This window comes from Gossypium arboreum, chromosome 7, assembly GCF_025698485.1.
Source record: "Gossypium arboreum isolate Shixiya-1 chromosome 7, ASM2569848v2, whole genome shotgun sequence".
NCBI classification, from domain to species: domain Eukaryota; kingdom Viridiplantae; phylum Streptophyta; class Magnoliopsida; order Malvales; family Malvaceae; genus Gossypium; species Gossypium arboreum.
This window is the reverse complement of record NC_069076.1, coordinates 3,559,658-3,583,063: the sequence shown is the minus strand read 5'-3', so window position 1 is coordinate 3,583,063 and position 23,406 is coordinate 3,559,658. Positions and strand designations below refer to the sequence as shown.

Here is a 23,406-nt window from a genome sequence, read left to right as displayed (position 1 = left end):
TTTATCTATTATTTTAACATGAAATAGAACAAGGTAATAGTACAGGCAACCAATGTTTCAACAACTTAGATGCAAGAAAGGAAAAAAGATTATCAAAGGCTATTTATTAATGCTATCTTTCTGAATGTTTGGAGTTGTATTTGTTTTGAGTTGTCTAATTTTTCATCTAGTGTGGGTTTTTTTTTTTATGTTTTTTATTTTGAGATCTTTGGTATTGGTTTGAACATATATTTTGAGGTGATCTCATGCTTTGCAATTATGGTGTTGTTTCATACACTTTTTTTTATTTAATAAAATTCACTTGATGAGGAAATATATATGTTGTATAACCTTTACGGATTTCCATATATGCCTAGCTAGTCACTAGTTGACCAGCCACCCGTGCACTCTACTCGTTATTAGACTACTTGTTTTTTAGTGGGAACACACTTACCATTAAGAGGGGACCATTGGGACATAACAACTTCGTATTACTTCAGCTAAGGGAATGTTAGAGCAATACTACAATTGAGGGCAATTGGCCTATTACCTAGTCGACCACACGAGTGGACCACCACTCGTATTTGTTTATGATGTGGCACCACCAAGCATAGGATAAGGCATGAGACCTTCCTCTATAAATACCTAAAAGAACAATGAAAGAATGAGTTTTACCCTCTCAACAACATTAAGCATTTACATACAACACTCAATTTCCCTCACCTTCGTAGCCACCTTACTTCTCTCCTACTGCCCTTATTTTCGGAATCTTTATCTATATAGGTGAATCGATCTTTATATCACCACCACCTTCTCCTCTTTATCTCCTCTTTTATTGTAGACTTCTATCAACATATATAAATACTTTTTTTTTAAAACAATTCAAAATTAATTATAGTATAGATAACTAAAGCTATATGCATTTTCAGTACACATCGCCATAAATTGCCATTTTGGGGGTTAAAATGGGTGGGTTGATATATCAGCCAAGTAATTAATATCCAGAAGTAGAACCAACATTTGCTGGTGAGCACATTTAATTTAATAGAATAAATATGATTTGTTTGTGGCGCATAGAATTTCAGTAGCGGCTATCTATAAAGCAGATATAATACTTGCCCAATTCGTCTCACCTGCTTTAACTTAACTGTATCTCTCGCAGATCGATCATCAGTACGTTCGCTTTCTTTTTCTCTGTAAATTTTGATTCACTTTCTGTCTTCTTCTTACGGCTTTTTTCTAATCAGTTAAACCAACATTTTTGGGGGTTTTACTTTTTAATCTTACTCTCTTTTCTTTTTAAATGTTTTTAGAATACAGAAGCAAGCATGGAAAGGAGTGATTGGAGTACAAGCAAGATGGGCAATTGGGAGTTTAACAGGTTGGACTTGGTGGAGTTGGAGGGTGAGCAGTACTCATGTTGTAAGTCACCATGGCCCGCAAAATATTATACTTGTACCTTTTGCAAGAGAGAATTCAGGTCAGCTCAAGCCCTTGGAGGTCATATGAATGTTCATAGGAAGGATAGAGCCAGGTTGAGATTGTTTTCTTCATGGGTTTTAGAATCCCAGAACCCTAATAAACCCAGCTCAAACCCTAATTACCCTAACCCTAACCCTATTAATTCTTCTTCTCCATCTGATGACTTCTCTGTCTATCCCCATCATTCCTTGCTTTCTCCACTCTTCCCCACTCCTTCGTCTTCAGTTCTAACCTATGGGGAAAACCCAAAAAAGCCTCTGAACCCTCAACTTGGAGATTTGTCACAGGAGAATACCATGACACCCTTCCCAGCTGGGGTTGAAAATTTGAAGGTGCATGCACCAAATTATAAGCTTGAGGTCGGTGGGGTTACTGGTTTAGACTTGGCTACAGGGTTCGGAGATACAAAGGAGGTTTTAGATCTAGATCTTCGACTGGGGCATCTTTAAGTGCAATGGTGGTATTGTGGCTCCAATTTATGTATCTTATTTCATCATCTGGGTTGCATTATTTACTTATCTTCTGTTCCTTTTTTTCTATTTTATCTCTACAACTGCAAGATTCTCTCTTTTCCTTCCCCATCGCTTTCTCATCCATCATCCACCAGGTGTCAAAGTTCAAGGCATATTATACTGATATTAAGACTAAAATTAATGTTTTAGCAAATATATATATAACCTTACTTTTTGATTTAAACAATCTGTCATCAGCTTTTCCACGAATATTTTTTATGCGTTAACTGTCAAGACCAGGATCATCATAACAGGTAGTTTACTTGGATTGAAAATCGTAATTTATTAATCGAAAGTGAAATTGTTTGTCTGGTATGGACAGATGAGATGTTTGTTCAATTAATGAATGTTCTTTTTGCATTCTTTCTGATGCAAAATCAGAAGAAAAAAAAACAAGTACGTCATTTTTCTTTAATGGCTCTCATTAATTAATTTTATACTCACTCCTTGATCTTGGGAAAAAGAAAGGAAAATCTTAAGAAAAGAAAAGAAACGATGAGAATTCCCATCAACCTTATCTAAGCATGCGTCCAACTGTAGCCCTTTACTGCTATACTGTTTGATAGTAAGGCACCCGGAGGAGAATCTACGTGCTATACTACCATTACCAACAATAGTCAACTCTATTGTTATAACACCGAGGATAATAATTACTTAAACTCTCTATATTATAACAATAATGATATCAATTAACTAAAATCAATTTAGTTTTTAACTTTAAATTGGTTTTTTAATCCAAAATTAAAACTGAAAATTACTACTTTCGACTTTTGCAAATTCCCTTTAGGGTGGAAATTATAAATTTGCTTTTCTTTCCATTTATAGTATTAATGGCTTAAAAGGTAATTAACTTTATATTAGTTAATTAAAAAGCATTTAAAATTTTGTTTTATATATCATAAAATTAATGTCGATTGAGTCTTAATTTAGTTGGTATTGATTTTGTTTTCGATGCAAGATGACATGGGTTCGACCATGAATCACGTTTTATCTTTTTATTTAAGAGTTAAAATGAATTATGAATAATTCTAAATATTGTATCAACTTAAAACTTTCAAATACTTTCACACTAATAATGTGATGCCATCAACTTTTAGATTAAAATAAACATTTTAAATTTACAAAATCTATTTGTTTTTTTATAGAAATACTAATCACTTAGAAAATCTAAACTACACTTTATTGAACTTTTTCCTATAACACTTTTCAAAATCACTTTTTAATTGTAATATCTATGTTAAACTATGTTTTCGTTGTCCAAATTACCTTAATAGGTAGCGCTGTTAGGAAAAAAGGTTTTCTTTTATAAACAAACTATAATATTTATATGTAAACTTATAGGAGATTGTCAAAATTGTATTTTAACTAGAGTCAGCGGAAAAAAAGTCTGTAATTCGACATCTGTCGTATTGATGATCAAATATCACATAGCATTACTGAAGAAGGCATGAATGATGGTTGTAAGAGTTGAAGTAGTAGCAGGCAGTGACCAGTAAATGTAGTCCATTGGCATGTGTCCATTGATTTCTAATTTAAAGAGGCATTTTGGTATGTGTGCATACATAGGGAGGGAAGTTGTGCTTCCCAACATCTGAAACTTTTGCATGTTCCCCACAAATGTCTTTGAGCATGTCAGATGGAACATGATGGCCTTTCTTAAACAAGAAACCCAACCTTCTTTTTCCCAACCCAGCAAACAACGACCAGAAACAACAACACTTACGAACTCTGCCCTGACCTCCATATCTGTCTCTCACTGTGTCCTGAGTGACCTAGCAATTAAGAAAGGGTGAGAATGAGTGGACTGTGGGAGAAGAAACAGAGAAAAGGTAATGAGAAAGGATCAAAATGGAGTCATTCCCCAAAGGTAAATAAATAATACTAACAAGGTTAAAAGAATAGACGTTTAGGGCGGGTCAAAGACTCAAGAACAGTGCCTACCCAAGTGCATGTTTAAGTGAAAAGATGAGTGATAGGAGAGGCATGCATGGAGGGATAAAAGGAAAAGCTAGTCGGCGCACGTCACCATTTTAAGGCTGGCAGTGCCACACGACTCGTCTCGTCTCTTCTCCTCCTTGTTCGCAAAGTCAAGTCCCCTTCCCCTTTTGCACTTTTGCTTTAAATCATGGCCCGTTTTCTATGCCATACTTAACAATCTTGGCTAAACTTATAGTAGCTAAAAACCTCCCTAAAATTTTTTCTAATTATATGGTTTCTAATGTTGTTAATAGGCTGCCCACATCACCCACAATAATAATGTATCTAAGATATTATGGTCTAATAATATTTTTTGACAGATTATATTATGAGATTTCCTCCAGTAAATTTTAATCTTGAATTTTCAACAACCATGAATATAAGCCCTAAAAATGTCGATTTTGTATTGAAAGCCCGTCAAACAAATGGGCTGGAATTGTGTAATGGACCTTTCAGTCCATGTCAACTCCATAAGCACACCCATCCAATTTTTCATTTTTAGAAACTTGCAAATAAATTTTCGTTTTTCTATTTATAAGTTTTAAGTTTGCAGATGACAACTTGATATTGTTGGATATCGGTGTTGGGTTATTAATTATTTAAGTTCTGAGTTTCATAATATGTAATTGTAATGTGTAAATTTCCAGTTTCATTATGTGTATATCATGTATGGATTTTGTTTAAAAATTTTCTGATTTTGTTTAGTTCTTTTCGATACTTTGTTCATTGTACTTTGTATTAATTTGATCTTATTGTCATGGGTACATGTCAAAGCCCGTGACTATTGCGCACAAAATGCCTTATAGAGGTCAACTTATTAAATGTGACTCATTTGACCCACATGAACTAGCCCAATTCATGGAACCCGTGGAGAAGCCCATCTACTTGAAGCCTTGGTGGCCTAGTGAAACACTTCAATAAAAACTAGAGTTACCAGGGTAAACTAGCATAAATTCTAAATGGATAATATTGTATAGAGTTTAAATTCCTTAAGACTCTTAATTGTAGATGGGAGCTAATCTTAGTCGTTGATGTAAATCAATTTGTACCATTGGATTTGAGGGGAGCTCAACTATAAATTGAAAGTCTCTCCCTCATTTGTAATCATCCATTGTATCCATTATTCTTTGAGTTAAAAAATATATTGAGAGCATTTATTCAAACACCTTGTATACATTTTTTTTTTGTGGCTATTATACTCTTTTGAGCTTCTTTTGTCTTTAAGATTGTTTTCGCTATATTTTGATGCCTTAAAAGAATTCTATGATAATCTTCACTTTGCGAGAGTTAGGTTGACTTAGGTGCATTCAAAGCGAAGGAACCGCCTAAGGTCGCACGAATTGCGAGACAAAAGGTCTAGCCCCATGGCAGTTGGTATCAAAGATAAGGTTCGAAGGCACCGTTGAGATGTCGAAAGGAGCAAATGAGCAGAATGCCTCGATAGAGACCCGTGCTAGGAAAGGTAGGAAACAAAGAAGATCAAGGGATATGTTGTCGACTTTAGAAAGTCGTGTGGTCCATCTCGAGGAATCCATAGGAGAAGTAAAGGAAACACTCGAGGTAGTGGAGGCATGCACTAATGAGTTAAATCGGATGAGAAAGCAGTTCAAGGAATATATGGAAAAGGCCTTTAGTTCCAATATGGACGTATTGGAAGCGCTCTTTGATACTACTATAGGTAAGCTGACAGAAAAGAATGATGCTCTTGGAGCTTAGATGACAGCTATGAAAGAAGAAAATAAAGCCACAGTAGCAACTTTGAATGCAAAAATCGAGAAGCTTGAGTGTAACACCCTTACCCGACCTGATAGCTGAATCCTAGTGTGGAATGTCACAAATGGACCTGATTTGAACTAAAGACCAAATTATAAACTTAATAAATTTAAGATGGACTTTATTAATAAAATATATATATATATATATATATATATATATCTTACAACAGAGTCCTTAAATTCAAATAAAAGTTTACTATCTCAAGTTTCTAAACTCTAAGGTAACTACTTACTTACAATATAATCAACCCCGAGGCAAAGCCTCTAAAGTACCCTCTTCCCATATGCATGAAACATTACTAACGTTGACTCTTAATCCAACACTGTCTAGCTTGGTCCCTCCTTGAGCTCTTCAATTTCCTAATTAGTCCTGCAACCATGGACCAAAATCCTAAAAGTTCAAAGAACTTAGTGAGTTTTTTTACTAGGTTGAATATATATAAATGCATATATCTAAACCTTATCTTGTTGAGGTTTTAACGAAAAATGAATAAATGTGTTACTCCTTTTTTACTTTGAAGTTCATGTTTTATCCAGAACGGGGGACTTCGAGCCAATTTTTGTATTTCCTTCTTGGCGGATTGATCGCTTAACAACCATTACTCGGTCAAGTTTTTGATCAGCTATCACTCTGTGGTGATTCCTAGACCTTCCGTCATACTTTGGATCTTCATATTCCTACGCATTATACCTTCCTAAATACATTCCCGTTACGTGGCATTTACTTTGCTAATTCTATTATCTCATAGTATACTAGGGTATTCACTAACAAACCCCAATGAGATTGCCAGTACAATCCGTTCCATTACGGTGGACTTAACCTCATTTCTTCCTACCTACTACTACCTTTCATTCGAGTTGAAATATCACTAGATTACTTTTTGTAATCCACCTTATTTGCTTTACCTTGCTTCTAAGGTGTACCATATATGTCTGCTTTGGACCGCTTGAGCCTCCAGTTTCCAACAGACTGCTATATGAACAATCATTTGAATTTACAATTTCTTTTACATGATAGTTCCCTATGAAATTAACTCTAAGACAACTATACTCGTGATATATTTTCCTCAAAGAGGAGTAGTATTGACAGACATATCTATCACTAGGATACTTTTTTGGGGCATCTATTTCTTTCCCATCCAAGTTTCATTTAATGGCCCTAGCGATCCATAATGGTGGATCCTTAACTGTGATCCTCAGATGCATCTTATCTCGTTTGTTTTTACACTAGGCATTACCAATGTGTCCTTTCCTGTATCTTATTCTAGTTGGGTTACCACTCATATGCCTTACGGCTTCTCTGATTATTATTTTGGCGGTCGTGAGAATTGTTTATCTAAAGAATTTAATTAAATAATTTTCTTGAAAAATTAATTTGAAAAATCTTAATGATTTTTGGAAAAAATAATTTTGATTAAATTAAATTAATCAAATTAATTAAAATAAATATGATATTTTTGTAAATTAATTTTCAAGTCAGACAATTGGCCTAATGGGTAATTGAACTTGAAAATTTGACCCGAAATCGGAAATTGAACGCGAAAACAAAAACCCGAGATTGATACCCAAAATTGGTTGAATCAAGCCTTGTGTATGAAACTGGGTCGATGGTTGAACTAGTGGTTTGATCAAACTGGTCAGGCCGTTACCGGCCCAGACTAAACTGGAAACAGCTGAACTGACTAGGCCCATCCAGGCAAAATGGTGACGGTTCAAGGTGCCAGAGAAAGCAACATCGATGACGGCACCACCAGGCACGGTGGCTACGACCATGGTCATACGACTGCCAGCGGGTGGTCGGCAACGATGGTTCTTTGGCACTAAAGCAATGGAAAAAGTTGACTCCTAATGGGACTCTATTGGGTAACTTGGTTTCAAATTAACTTTTTCAAAAATAATATTGTTTTAATGAATTTAATATTTATCTTGATAGTATATTATTAATATAATATGTCATTTTAAATATTAAATATTTATCTAGATAGAATTTTATTAATATGATAAATTATAATCCTAGTTAAATTCTCTCTAAACACTCCCTATATAAAGAGAGATTGGGTCATTATTATCATACACTTAAATTCAAGAAAAAGTTATGGAGAGAAAATTTTTTGAAGAAATTATTCTAAAAATTTTGTAGAGATATTTTTTATATTTATAACTTGACCCCAAAAGTTTAGTGAAATTTCAAAATTGCCATATTGGTAGTTTTGTAAAAAAAAAAATTGAGTCGAAGCAAGTCCACCAGTAGACGTGAGCTTGAGAATAGAGGAGAAGACCACTCGGTCGAAGCATTCATCCTAGACAAATAAAAAAGGTACGAATTTTGATTAAGTGTTTATTACTTTAGATTACACAACCAAGTTCTTATTTTGGAAAAAAAATTAAAACTATGGTTTTTCCCTTAAACCTATTTTCCGCTGTGTTTTCCAAACCCAATCTTCCAACAATGTCAAGTGCAATGGTCACTATTTGAGACACTGCTCCCAAAACTTGCCTCAACAATCTCCCTCTTTAGCATTTTTGACCAAAGACCATGTAACCAATTTTCTCAAGCAAGGAATATAACACTTAACATTTGCAATCAAGTTCCATCTCCTCCTTAAAATCATGTTATTCTCCCACTTTTTAGATAAAAATCCAAAGCATTTTCAAGCAATTGTAGCTAGAAAAACACCTACATATGTTGAGGTTTCATCAACAACACAAAATAATAACATGTAGGTAATATCATGTATAAATAGAATAAATAAAAACAACGAAAAGCATAAAAAAGAAGAAAATCCTCTTTAGTAAGACCATCAATAGACTCCCCCTTAGTAATAGCATATCAACACACACCCCCTCAATATGATGTTTCAGTAGGGGGTGCAATGGATGTTAACTCATCAACAACTTTATAGTTTGGAGTTGTAACTCGTGGAACAATAAGGTTTTTTACCATAAGATCTTAAGGGAGTAGAAGTATCTTCATACTGATTTTCAACAATTTTTGCATTTTTAGTTTATGGTTGTATCTTTGTTGAGTTTCAATTGATATTGTAATAGTTCATCATCTCAAGTCATTCAACATCTTATAATAATGTGACATGATATAACCAATTATACTACAATAATGGTAGATAATCCTCCTCTTCTTATGCTCCTCTATTCCATAAGATGGTCTCTCATTTTTCCTCCATATAGATTCTTGCCTTTAACCTAGAGCAATGTCAGGTGTAGTAGGGACTAGTTCTGCCACTACATGTGTCCACCTTTGATATTTTAACATTTTGAAGCATCTAGTTCTGTTATGATCAGGAACTCCACAATAATGACAAATAGCTTGATGATTAGAGATTCCATTCTCTCCATCATAAACTAAAACACGCTTCTTGGAGCATTCAATTTAATCAATAATATTTGTGGCTTTGACAAAAATTGGCCATTTCATCACAACTTTTCCCTTATTCTTAAAATAGTAAATACCACATTTTATTGGTTCTCTTTTGGTAATATAAAGAATCTTATATGATTTCTCGCTTCTTAATCTCATCTTTTTCAAGGTAGATTTGGTTGCTGCAAGCTCCTTTAGAGCAGTATTGAGGTAGGTTCTTTTTTTTTTGCTAAAGGGTAGTATTTTTCTTTAATGTTTTTCAACAACCTTTGATTTTCTATTTAAGCACAAAAATTCTCATCAGCAACCTTGGAAGTAATTTCACATACATGATTCTATTTTTCAAGCATAGTTTTTTATGTCTCTATAAAGTCTTTTGCTAATTTAAGATCTCCACCATTGACAGTTTCAAAGTTAGTTGCAATATTGGATGCAACACCTCCAATTTTAACAATAAGAGCAACATGCTTCTAATCCTCTTCATTGATCATTACACTTTTTTGGAAATATCACACATTATTTCTTTTGGAAATCTCCTTGACAGCTTTGTTAAAGTTTTGAGTAAGCAAAGCAATATGCTCATGGAGTTATTCAATGGCAATGTTACCAACAATTGCCACTGGTGTTGTAACTTGTAGGGTTTTGCTCTTCTCATCTTTTAATTTGCTCTTCCTTGACTCATCAAGATTCATTTCTAACTTTTGAAAAGATCCAACGAGCTCATAAATTTTTATTACATCAACATCTTTAGCCTCTTCAATTGCAGTTGCTTTGATGGAAAAACACTCAAGCAAATATCTAAGGACTTTTCTCACTACATGCAAGCATGAACATTCATTACCAAGTGCGAAAGTAAGATTTGATAGATTGCATAGCTTGGCATAAAACTCATCGAGAGTCTCATTTTCATGCATTCTCAATGTCTCAAATTTGGTGGTTAGCTTTTGTAGCTTTTATTACTTTACAGTGTTGGCTCCTTTATGAACTATTTCAAGAATGGTCCAAGCCTTATAAGAAAAAATAAAATAAAACTGGAGATGTGTTTGAATCCTTGAGGTTTACACTGTTGAAGATAACATATAAAGCCTTTGAGTTCAAATTAGATGTTATGTCTTCATTTGCTGTTTGGGTGGTTTCAGGTTTGATGGTTCACTATTTAATTTTTTTGTAAGTAGCTCCCAACCTAATAAAATATCCTTCCAAGCCTTCTCATCAGTTGACTTTATAAACTCTCTCATACATGTCTTCTAATAGGAATATTTTAATCCATCGAATATAGGGGAACATGAAATTGAAGAACATTCCATTAAAAGCAATTATCGACACCAGGAAACATCAATAGCTATGTTAAATGAAAAGCTCTGATACCAATTATAAAGACTGAGAACGTCATTTGCAAGGAAATTAAACAGTGCCAAAAGTAGTCCTATGAGCATTGCCAATTGCTTTAGGCATTAATGAAGAACAAAGATGAACACAACAATATATTTATTTAGTTCAATTTCCCTACAACTGGAGGCCTTTCCTAGAGAGATAATCATCTATCTTAACAACTTCTAAAATAAGTTATTACAAGTTCTAACACTCATTGATTAGCAAACTCATCTTTGCACCTAAGATCTAGATCTCTCTCTAAGTTTTCACACTTAATGCACTAAAAACAAAATGTTCCTCAATGAATAAATAAATTCTCTCAATATTTAGTACATCACATATACTAGTCTCCCCAATATATAATGATTCGACTTGCTAACACACTAAATCAACTACATTCAACTTTCCTATCAAAGTAGCAAGATAATCAACACAGAAAAGTCAATTTGCTTGATTCAATCCGAACCAATCTTTAAGATATGATTCCATAGCAGGTTTGGATATAATAGATAGGTTCACACAAGTCCAAAATATCAATAAAGATCACAACCCAAAGATTTTTTTTTTACAAAAAAAATTCCAAATCCAAATATGGGAAGTTATGAAGCTAAAAAGTTCCAGATAGTAGTAGGTACTGCTCTCGGCATTCCTTTTATAACTCCCTCAACAATAAAACCTCTATCAAGGTTGAACAAGCCTTTCATATTTGGAGTACGAATCCAGCTTCACTAAGTAAAATTTAATCCATCACGATCTACCCAAATCTTATCAAATTAATTACCTTTCATATAAGAATACAAAGGATTGAGATAAACCTTCATAAAGTTAGCCTATATTATCTTGGATTGCATATCTCAATATATAAGGTAAGTAGATTACATAAAAATCCTTGAAAATAACTTTGTTTATTTGGTCTCTCTAAAAAAAACACAAGATTGTCTATAGAAAATTCTCAAAAAGATGCAAGTAAATAACCAAGATTTTTTGGTCATATATGTATAAAAATAAGGCAAGTTATAAAACCTATGTTGTGCCAAGTGTAGTGGCCACTACTCGAGTCATTGCTCCCAAAAATTTCTTCAATAGCATCACCCTGTCAACTACGGTTCTCATGAATGTATCCACGGTATTTTTCTTGGCCACCTCACAAAAGGAAGGTGTATGTGTCAAGTCCCTCATTACATAGAACACACGTGGAGTCTCGATTGGTCCATGTCAATCTCGTCTCCGCTTATATTATGCTGCCTAAGTGGCCAACCATGACAAGACTAGCGCAAGCCACTTGTGAAGACTTAGGTCGAGAGATGGTCACCCTTACCTATAAATGCCTATCTTTGGCCTTAAAAGGGATCCTCTTCAACTTTCCATCTATATTCTATATACCTCTTACTTCTTTTGTCTCAACAACTCTCAACAACTTACCTTTGTGTGAACCACCAGCTTTCTCTCTATCAACAATTATATTTGACTTTGACTACAAAGATATGATAATATTTATTTTTCTCCCACCCTCCTCTCCCAAATAAAGTATTCTAGTTTATATCTAACATTGATGTTCCTGACAATGAGTGGATTTGTTCTTGTAGTTAAAATGAAGCATTAAACTCTGAAATTATCTATCTCAATATCATGTAAGTTTTACAGTCACGATTTTTTTTTTTGTAATATTTTCGTGAGTTTTACACAATTCAATATTGTAATTGATTAATAGCATTATAATAATTGAAAATGATACATTATCGGAGTCGAATTTAGTAGGAAAACATTATGTTATTGTGGTCCTGGTTTTCACCATTGTCTTCATATGCCATATTTTTTGTGTAGGTTAGAATTTGCTTGGCAAACTATGTCAAATTCAAGACATGTAAATACTTAAAACCCTCTTCTTTTTAACAAATCAAATTATCAATTTCCCCCTAAAGAAATCATTATTATTAATATATTATTATTCGTTAACATCCACTAAAATTAGAGATGAAGCTAAAAATTTTATATTGATGGAGTTTAAGAAAAAATTATAGAAATTTTGGATTTTTTTAACAATCTCATTATAGGTTCTGATCATATCTATTCTTTTTTACCCAATGCCTTTGACTACCTATAGCCCCTTCTTAACCCATAAATAGGAGGATAATGCGTTTTAACGTGCTCGAACCCACATCCTCCTGCATTGATAACAATGATCATGCCAATCGAGTTAAAACTCAATCGATAATAATTAATTTTTAAAATGGGTCAAAAATCTAATTTTTATTTAATTAAAAGCTAAAAACTTAAATTAAATTAATTTTTAGAATGTCCAAAAATAAAAATTTCCACTTAATCAAGGATATCAAGTCCCATTCGCACATTGTGTTAATAAAATGAGAACTCCAATATTCTTTATGATAAGAATTCTAATTTAACAATTCAATAAAAATTTTAATTTCTATAAACAAAAATTTTTATTATAATTCGGATCGTATATGCTCTTTTTGACATAATACCTCGAACTATCCATAACCCTCTCCAATTCATAAATAGAAAAATAATGCATTTCAACAACAATATCCATACAAATTAAACTAAGAATCAATCATACTATATACAAATTTAAAGTATAACAAATGTTTTATAATATATATATATATATACCCATTTTGAAAGTATATGAAATAATTACCTTTATAACTATGATATTTTGCACAGAAAAAATGCAGGCTTCACTTTTCCTCTCTCTTACGCTTTCACCACTTTTGTTTTCTATAAATGGTTGTAATATGGACATATGGTTCCATCAAAATGCATATTTGTTTAGTGATTAAAAAATGATAAAAATGGTTGAAATTTGATAGTGGTAGCCGCCATTTTAATTCCAAACAAAACACCTGCCCTGTTTACCATTTATAACCTACTCTTCTATTTAAAATTCTCGGCCTGCAAATTGAAATTTAAGATAATCACAAACGTTGTATTTAAGATTATTCGTCATTTATTTATTTTTTTGTATTTTTGGGTTTATAATTAGCAGAGTTGTTTGCTAATTCGTGCTCCCATTAATTAAGATCGTAAATGAAGGTGATTGTGATGGCAAAATAGATGATGTGTTCCCCATTAATTATGGTGCAAAAAGCTTATACTTAACGACAAATGCAAACTACAAAACTACATTATTTTACTTATATGAGGGGGAAATTTATATATATAATGCAGGAAGGTTCCTACATATTTCCTCACCACTGTCATAAGCATACGTTGGTTTTACATACATTTATTAGAAGTGAGTAAAACTCGATTTGATTTGAAAAAAATTGAATTTCGAGTTATTCGAATTATTCGAGTCAACTCGAATAAGTAATTCAAGTTTAGAGTTTAAATTAAATTGAATTTTACAATTCGAATAACTCGAATAATTTGAATAATAAATTGATGTAAATAATTTTTAGTCCCTATCAAATTTAAAATAAACAAATTGGTCTCTCCCAATAAAATTACAAAAATTCATTAATTAATAATTACATTTAAAACTAGAATATAATCATTAATTTAATTAAAAATTTTAAAAATTTTATTTATTTATATTTAATATTGTAATAATACTAATAAATTGAAACGATATATCAAATTTATCCGATGATATAATATTAACATTTGATTTAAGTTAAAGGGCCACAATTGATGACCATGGCATGGACTAGATGGAATTATGGAACATAATTTTCTTTGGTAATTAATAAAACAAATGGAAATTGTGTTTAATTCTGATCATGCATTAAATGTACATAATACATGCTTAATTAATCAAAGGTGTATTTTATGGGATTCAATGCCATTCAAGTAACGTATTTGACTCGTAATGATAGTATAGTTGGTAAAATAAAATGGAGATTAATCTTCATGAGTCGAATGATTATTATTTTTAATTCAATCTTATAAGTAAAGAAAATAATAAAAGTTTCAAAAATATTTCAATTTAGTCCCAATAAGATGTAATTATGGATTAAAATGTATTTGAAGAGGGTAAATCTATTTATATAAAAATAAAATATAGGAATAATCAATCGAGTTACATGTAATGATAAGATACATTGTTTTAAGAGAAAATTTTAAATTCGAAAATTAGAAATGCCATTCATACGAGAGGTAACTATAAATCACAAACACTGAAAGAGTTGATATCAATAATCATAAAATGAATATGGAGTATAGCTTAGTTAAATATATATATTAGAGTAAAAAAATATATTAAAAAAAGGAAAAGAGAGACGTGACAAAGTGAAAACTGGGTTAGGGAAAAATTTAGACGAAAGTAACAAGATAGAATTTCGACAAATAATAGAAAAGAAAAAGGATAAAATATGGAAGTATTGTCTGCTAAAGATGGATTTAGCACCATAGCCGGCTGACAGAAAAGCTCTCCCAGGAAACATCAAAGACTTTCCAGAACATCTTGAGACAATTGCAATTACTATTACCCAAAGGCCTATCGATGTCTTTTATTTGTCTCTTGTCTAACTACATGTATTTTTCCTCCATATAATACCCTCTCTTTCTCTTAATCTCTGCAGCCCCAGTACCCCACCCTAATTTCTTGATGAGATTTTGGGACTCTAAGTCAACACTTTCCATGGAATCCAGCCAGCTAGAAGACTCGAAGAGCTCGAGTGAAGAAACTGATCGATCGGAGCAAAGCAACGATGATACGGGCACTGGTCGGTCCTACGAGTGTGTGTTTTGCAAGAGAGGCTTCACCACAGCACAAGCTTTAGGAGGCCACATGAATATCCATAGGAAAGATAGGGCCAAGGGCAGCAGGCCTAGTTCAGTTCCTATTGTTTCAGATAAATTTGTTGATGTTGATGATCATGACAATTACAACCCAAGAATAAGCTCCTATCCCTATCCACCAATCCAAACCTATCACTCCATGGATCCTGACCAGCTACCTGTAAGTTATAAAGCTCTTTTCCCAGATTCAGGTTGGGGTTTTAGACCCCCACACAGTTATCATGAGTTGTTTGTACACAATTCACAGAATATGAATCCTTTTGGTCTTAGCTTGGGAATGGGTCCATCCCATGTATATGAAAACAACAAGGCATATGGAAGTAGTCAACAAGATGATGGATTAGACTTGGAACTTCGATTAGGTCATCATCCATAGTATTATTATTACATTTACATATAATTAAAAACCCTTTCTCTATATATTTTCAGTTGTTTGCATATATTAATTCTTTATCAAGCACTAAATAGCTGGGATATAGGAAAGGATATAGTTCTTCATGTGGGAAAAAAAGTTGAATGAGGTACATAAAGTTGCTTCACCCACATTGATAATCATACATCAAAGACCAAGGCAAGGCAAGGTACGGTAAGGACCTCTTTTTTCCCCAATAATATATACTTCTAAGAGCAAGGGAAGGCAAGATGAATCATAAGATCTTTCTTTTCTTCTTGATTCTCTTTTTCACAATATTGTTTTCTTGATCTAAAACTTGAGTTATTTGATGAATATATCATATTATTTACTTTTTCATAGTTGTATAGTTGTGCTTGAAATATTTGTTGTATAATATGGCTTGTGAGTCTAATGCAATGTAACCATTTAACACATATATTAAATAAGCTTCTTCTGTTATTATACTAATAACCAAACGTAGCATAAATTATTTATATCTTTTGTTATCAACCGGTATATTTACCCGAGGCTAACAAGTATTCTATACAATTAAGTCCTTTACTGAATACTATAACTTTAATGTAAATTACACTAAATCCTGTTGCAATTGATATATAGTGATCCCTTGTTCATGCATCTAGGTGTTCTTAGGATGTATATATTAAGTTTATTTCTGGCTTCAATGAATTAAAAACCCAGCTGATGGAAACATACTTTTTCATTTTCAAAATCTTTTACTGTATAATTACATGTATATATAAAGTTGCTTTAAAAAGCCTTAAAGGATTGGAAAGTGATAAAATGGGTAGTGTTATCAAAATTCTGAGTGGGGTTAGTAAATCAAATCCAGTGGACTGTAAAAGTAAAGACTTTTTTGGTTGCGTGAACTAAGGCATTTATCACAAATATTCCTAGACAAATTCTTTCAGACACTGCTTTCCCGTCACAAGCTTGTCATATTGTGAAGCTGGTATCCAACAAAAATCACCATTTCTTGTCACCTTACGATCAATACATACAATGAGAATGTCCGCTTAAGTTGTTTGGTTATGAAACAAGATTTTCGCTTTCAGTGATTTATCGGATGACTGCGTCTGTTTGGGCAGTGAACAAGAAGTTTCTAACAGCATGATATGATGTGATATAATTGGAAGTGCTTTGTGTGATAGAACAACGTCATTAGCTGACAACTGCAAGTCATTTCCGTTTCTATATCATTTACATGCATGTATCATGACAATGATAAAAGAAAATTCAGAAAAACTTTAACCTGATTCGTCTTGATACGGTGAATATCAATGGCTCAACACTGAATAGGACTGATAATAGAGTAGGGACGGAAATTGTTAAATTTACTACACTTTATAGTTGGCACATTCTGTTCTATCATCTGTCTCGTTTTATGGACGTTGGATGCATCCATTTCCACCCCATCTTGTTCCATTTCAATTGAATTTTTATTATTTATCTTTAATATTTTTATTTTTTTAGGTTAAGTAAATATTTAAACATAATTCTTTTAAAAAATTAACATAAAATATATAAATTTTTCTATAGTTAATTGTTATATTTTTACTCTTTTAATAATTCATATTTACAAAGATAAATTAATAACTTCATTTGGTGAAACGGGTCAAAACAGAGCAGGCGATTATCATAACCATTCCAAATCCATTATTCGAAAGAAAATAGCTACCCCACCCAGCATCTACTTTTTAAAAAAATTCACTCCATTTAAAATGGATCAATTTGTTAAAGTATATATATATATATATATATATATATATATATATATATATATATATATATATATATATATATATATATATATATATCATATTATCACTTAATAACAAATTAAGCATACACATTCTAACAATCCAAACTTAGTGCATGCAGCAGACTCAATCAAAGCATTAAGCCAGATTTGGTTTTGTTCATCTCTATCAAATTTGGGAACCCAAGTAGACATATGGGACTAAAACTATGGATAAAGTATACATGACTAAAATTAGAAAATAGAAATTTCCGGGAAGGTCCATTATATTTGTAGGAAGATCCTGTTTAATCATAAATACAAGTGGCTGCTTAACTTAATGGAATCTAGTATTTCGTATATAATATAATAGCCCAAAGCACAACCTTCCAGCATATATATGCAGTCCTGTAATGCACTTCTTTGTTGCAATTTCGCTGCTTCTTCCAATAGTTAAACTCTTGAAAAACCATGTTGTATAACTTAAAAAAATGTCAACCTTGGTGAACTTTTAGTCGCCAATCATTAGCCCAGATCCAAGTCAGAGTTTGGAACTTAAAAGACAGTTACAGACAGCCGGAAATTCGGATCTTAGGCCATAGACAGGAGAGGAAGAAGATATATGCAAATTATTTATGTTGGAGGATGCTAAAGAGACATTAGCTCCTAACTATAGTCCATGCCCACCAAGGCCTGTGTTTGATATACCAAGAAATCTTCATATAAACATACGAAAATATCTTACATGTCGGAAGCACATTTCAGTAACCATATATAAAAACGGTCTTACAAATTGTCACATAAAGTTCTCAGCTGTATCAAAAACACCGTAGACCAGTTACTTAGTAAGATAGTATATGATAAGGAAAACAACCACAAAAGATGCCACCAGTGTAAACATTCTTCTGCTTGATTTGGTCTCAAATACCTGAGAGACAGATTGAATTTCATTGTTATGGCATGAAACAGTTGATGTACTAGTTATTGACAACATCCATGCTCAAATATCAGTAAGAAATTAAAGCTGAAAGCAAAAGAAGTTGCACAAAAATCACAAAGGGAAAAATTTATCTAGTTTACATACCATCTTAAACTTGTCCATAGTTCCTGAGAGTATTCCCCTAGATGCATCCATATCATTTCCCTACATGCAAACCATGTGCCATATACTAACATCAGCTCTGACAAAACCAATAATATTCAGAAAAAGACAGTTTTACTGCTGCTGCATACTTACCATCCGATCCAGCATGCGATTGTGGCTATCGACCTCCTCATGTATATCACCTGACAGCTATTGAAGTGGCATTTTTGAGAAATGTTTGCATAAAATTCGTGTTTACAGAAAAAAACAGAAGTTTCAGGACATAAATGTATATATTCTGAGTTTCTGTCATCAGTTCCGTTACCTTGTAAGATATCATCATGTCATTTAACAAGCCACAGAATCAGGATTCAAGATTGAAATATACCCCTAACCATGACAAATCCTTAACACTTGAATAATAGGGAAAAAAAACCTTCACCCAAAATAAAACACAGATTTCTCCAGAAGACTGCTATACTTGTAGGAGCTTATCACCTTTAATGTTCTTTAAAAATAGACTTACAGGATCACCTCCCCCAAGCCCCTCCTTTGCTTTGTCAAGGATACAACAGGAAGGAATAGGAACTAAAGAATATAAAAGAAACGTTCTGTCGCAATGAATAAAAGGAGTCTAACATCCCAAGACAAGGCTAAAATGCTAAAAGAACTCTAATTCGTTAAGTGGCTATATATGGTATCAATAGAAACAAACAATGAAACAATTGAACTAGTAATGGCATAAGATAGACGGGCTCCATTCGGCAGCCACGATCAGACTTACTCTCTTCAGTAGATTGACTCTATCTTGCAATCCTTCCATTGCTCTTTCATTTTCATGTTCATCGATTTCATGTGAGTAAGAAGATGAGGCCCTTATGCCACCTTCCTCGATGCCATCAAAGAGTGCAACTCTGCTGTTACGCATGTCCCTGCATCCAAAGCGGACTTTTATACTAATTAGACAGCCAGAATAATTTCCTTCATATGAAGGATAGAATCCATAAACCAAGGTCATAACGAAAATTAACAATCAAAGTGCAGTCGTCTCGTTCTAGTTGTATGATTAGATAGGAAATTCCAGCTTTTAGAAAGATGGATGATTGAAAATTATGATCTATGAATGTAGCTATAATGGCAATACCTGCTTCAATCACAAGCCCTGAGAGTTGATAAACATAAACAAGAAACTGATCCTTTCTCAAATACAAAGCAAAATTTGATATAAATCGTGCGGAATATCAGAGTAATTGAAAAATCATATGGAATGGGGCAAGGTAAATAAGACAAGGATTTCAAAAACAAAAAACTGATCAGATGCGAATAAATCAGGAACAGATCTAAGCAAGCAATTTTAGACGACCAAAGCATTGATTACATTAAAAAAAATGGCAGAATAAAGATTGAACTGACCTTCGAGGATTCATGGTTCTTCAGAATAGGAGAATCAAATCCCTTTTTTCTGTGTTTGAAAAGGAAGATGGACTGGATTTCTTTCTTTCCCGGCTATACTAGCAAAAGAGTAAGATATAAATAAATAAATAAATAAGTATACTGATTTGATGATTTACATTTTACGTTGCTGAATACTAAATAGGATGGTAAAACCCAGCCAGATGGATTTTGGAAAGTGGATAGCTGCTTGTCTTATCTCCACTCCTTTTTACTTTTCTTATTTTTTAATTATAATAATAAAATAAAGTCCGAACAACAAAAATTAATAACTTAATTCAAATCTAAGTCACATCTAAAATGATAAACACTTTTAATCATTAGGCCATCAGATGATATTTTGACTCCTTTTATTATATGAAATAATCATTTTATTTTTATTAAAATGCAATAATATAATATGAAAAAATTCATATATTTTATATTTAAATGTTTTTAGAATTATGTTTAAATATTTATTTAACTTTTAAAAATTAAAAATATTAAAGATAAAGTAAAAATAAATAAATTGAAATGAAATGAGGCGAGGATGGATGGATGTATTGTATATTCATGAAAAGGGTAGTAGTGATAGATTTAATAATATTTGCCTCATCTAACTTTGTTGCCATCGTTAACACTTAAACCTCATATATGTATTTTCTTGGTAAATTACAAAAATAGTCTTTTTGTTTTGTTTCAGGTTACATTTTAGTCACTTATGTCTGAAACGTTATGTTTTAGTCACTTACGTTATCGTGTTATAACATTTTAGTCACTGAACCGTTAATTGTTGTTAACGGTGTAACAGTAAGCTGACATGGCACGTAAAATCATCATTTCAAACAAAAAATTTAGGTTAAATTCTAGAATTTGTCTCCATATTTTTTTGAGCAATTTAATTTTTTTCTTTTATGTTCTTTTAACTTTCTTTTTTTTTAAACATAATCTAGGTACTTATGCCTTTCTTAATTGACATAATCTTAAAATAACACCAGAAAAATATGTGTATCAAAGTAGACATCATTGTCAAATTTGGGGGCCAAAAATTACATTAGTCCTAAAACAAATTAATAAAGGATGAAACGTAAAGTTCATAATGTTATTATGCCTCAGTAGGCATCACAAATATATAAATAACTTACACGACAACATTGACAAAGTATACACTTCAAATTATGCACTTTTTAGAATTATTTTCTTCAAAGTTTATGGGCTTAAGCATCAAAGGTTGTCTTGGAAGATCAACTCTGATACCTTCTAATTTGTTTTTCTATCTTACAAATATCTTAAAGCACCAAATTCATCACCCAAATCATTTTCCTCAAAAATTGACCTCAATAATTGCTATTGTCTATAGGAATCCCTTTTAACAAAAGTCAAGGATTCTCTCACCAATCAAACTAGTCTAACCATCACAAATACTCAAAATCTTGAACCTAGATCATCACTCCAAACAACTACCTTTCAATCACCTTTAGTAACTTTGAGCACTAACCTTCCACTTGATTGACAGTTGTTCGAAATATTAAGGCAATTTCAATTTCTCATCTTTCTCGGTTCATTATGTTTATTCAAAAAATCTCAATAATGTCTTTCATTAATGACCAAGTCACGGTTACAATATCATAATTGTCGATTCATATCTTCAAGCTAATTTACTACTCGCAACAACTAAGCTCCCTTATTTGCATGTCCTAAGTGTTTCATTGTACACTTATAAGTATTACAAATGACCTGTCACATTCGCAGAGTACCACACTTCACGTTTATTTATTTTCAATTTTCTCTGCTCGGTATACATACATGTGGCACGCAGTCAAGTTGTTGGTGCCATTGTCAAGAAGATTTTAATGTGTGTGATAAGTTGAATTGTGTTGATTTCTACATGCTTTGTTAGGGAGATAATTAGTGAAAGCTAGATTTATAGATAACGCTTTACTTTCTTTTGTGCATTGCATTATTCTTTTTTGTTATATTACTGTTTATTTCTTTGTTTTAATTGTTTGAGTTCCTTGTGGCTAAAATTACAAAGTGTATGAATCAGAGCAACAACAAGCTGGTCTTATTTAATCCCAAGCTAGAGAGGACGCTAAACAACGTTAAACGAGGATTATTTCTAAAAGAGGATAGGCCATAAATCGATCCATCGAAACATAGTCCAATTTTTGAGGACCCACTCTTGTGAGTTCAGCGCTTAAAAGAGCCCAATCCTCTATTCTGCTCGAGACAAATGACACATCTCATATTGAAGGATTACACCATGCTAAACTTAGATGTTGTGCGAGGTAGTATTTGTTGGATTTGATGCCCTAAGTGTAGTATATTCATCTTTAAACTTGTAATTTTTTTAACAGATTGGTTGAAAAAATTATTCATGAGAAGACCAATGTTATGCCGAGGCAAAAGAAGTTGAATTGGCTAAGCAAAAGATCCAATAAGTTGACAAAACTGGAAGAACAAACAATCTTGATCAAACAAAAAGGTAAATAGAACACACTTTCTACTTTTAAGATCGATTTTTTATGAAGTGTGTTCTGTTTACCTTTTAACTAAATGAGTTGACAAAAGATCCATTTTTTATTATTATTGATAACATTTAGTTAATCTTTGTAGACTTGTATTTTGATCATGTCACACCCTAAAAATGACAGATCCAAAAAGGTGAGTAAAGTATGTATGTAAATTGTTTTGGCACTATGGGAGTATAATCTGCCACCCTGCTGACTTGCTGGTGAGTTAGAGTATTGACGCATACTAGCGTTAAAGTATCCGCCCATTAGCGGTATCTAAGGATTTATTTATAGGGCATCTTCAAGTGACAAAAAAATACACCCAAGAAAAAGTAAGCCTAGGGAAGAGCATGTCCTAGAGTTTTAGATGTGCACAAAGAGCTTACCAAGTGTATGAGAAAGTTGTAGGAGACATAATTGTCTTTAAGATCATGCCATACGCTCCAAAATATAGTACGCTTGGTTTGCATAAGCACTGTTCAAGTTGGTTTTTGTAATGGGATTAGTTGGGAGTCAATTTGATTTATTTGACCCTCTTTATGATTGATCAACAGTAAAGTAAATCTTTGCCAAATTTTCTTTTACCTACACCTAGATTTGGTAGGGAAAATCAAGGGGACCAAGGGTATATATATTTATTAAAGGAAGGGGGACATTCCAAATGGTTTTTCTTTCTACTCAATGTTTAGGTTCTTCTTTCTAACCTAAATGTTCTCTTCTTCTTCGTTAAAATAGAGTTAAGACCTTATTTAATCAGTGGATGATTCAACTTCCTAGTAAGTCTTATAGCCCTGAATGTTATAATTGTTGATTGTTGAAGAGTAAGGATGTTAAAAGGTGTAAAAACAGTAGGGTGTGAATGGAAAGCCCTGTATGGGGGTCGTATGTAGTTGAAACATTAGTAAACTATCTATAAATGAGATTCTAATGGAAATTTCATAATCTTTTAAGCAATTGCAGCTATTGAATTAGGAAGGACAATTGAA

At 32.6% G+C, this 23,406-nt stretch overlaps 3 protein-coding genes across 3 annotated transcripts; 2 read left to right on the top strand and 1 right to left on the bottom strand.

The window, feature by feature from the left end:
- Nucleotides 1-1,307: 1,307 nt before the first annotated feature.
- Nucleotides 1,308-1,910, top strand: LOC108486591 (zinc finger protein 11-like). Its single transcript, XM_017790725.2, has one exon. The coding sequence runs from the start codon at nt 1,308-1,310 to the stop codon at nt 1,908-1,910; it is 603 nt and encodes a 200-aa protein (XP_017646214.1).
- Nucleotides 1,911-14,747: 12,837 nt separating this feature from the next.
- LOC128295502 (zinc finger protein KNUCKLES-like) lies at nt 14,748-15,649 on the top strand. The gene has a single exon (XM_053031129.1). It carries the CDS (start codon nt 15,049-15,051, stop codon nt 15,616-15,618), a length of 570 nt encoding a protein of 189 aa, XP_052887089.1. The 5' UTR covers nt 14,748-15,048; the 3' UTR covers nt 15,619-15,649.
- A 2,441-nt stretch (nt 15,650-18,090) lies between these two features.
- On the bottom strand, nt 18,091-20,121 carry LOC108481636 (bet1-like SNARE 1-1). Its single transcript, XM_017784749.2, has 5 exons — nt 19,890-20,121; nt 19,261-19,408; nt 18,630-18,686; nt 18,477-18,536; nt 18,091-18,320 (listed from the first exon to the last, which is right to left on the bottom strand). Exons 1-5 carry the CDS (start codon nt 19,901-19,903, stop codon nt 18,231-18,233), a joined length of 369 nt encoding a protein of 122 aa, XP_017640238.1. The 5' UTR covers nt 19,904-20,121; the 3' UTR covers nt 18,091-18,230.
- Between the last annotated feature and the right edge of the window lie 3,285 nt (nt 20,122-23,406).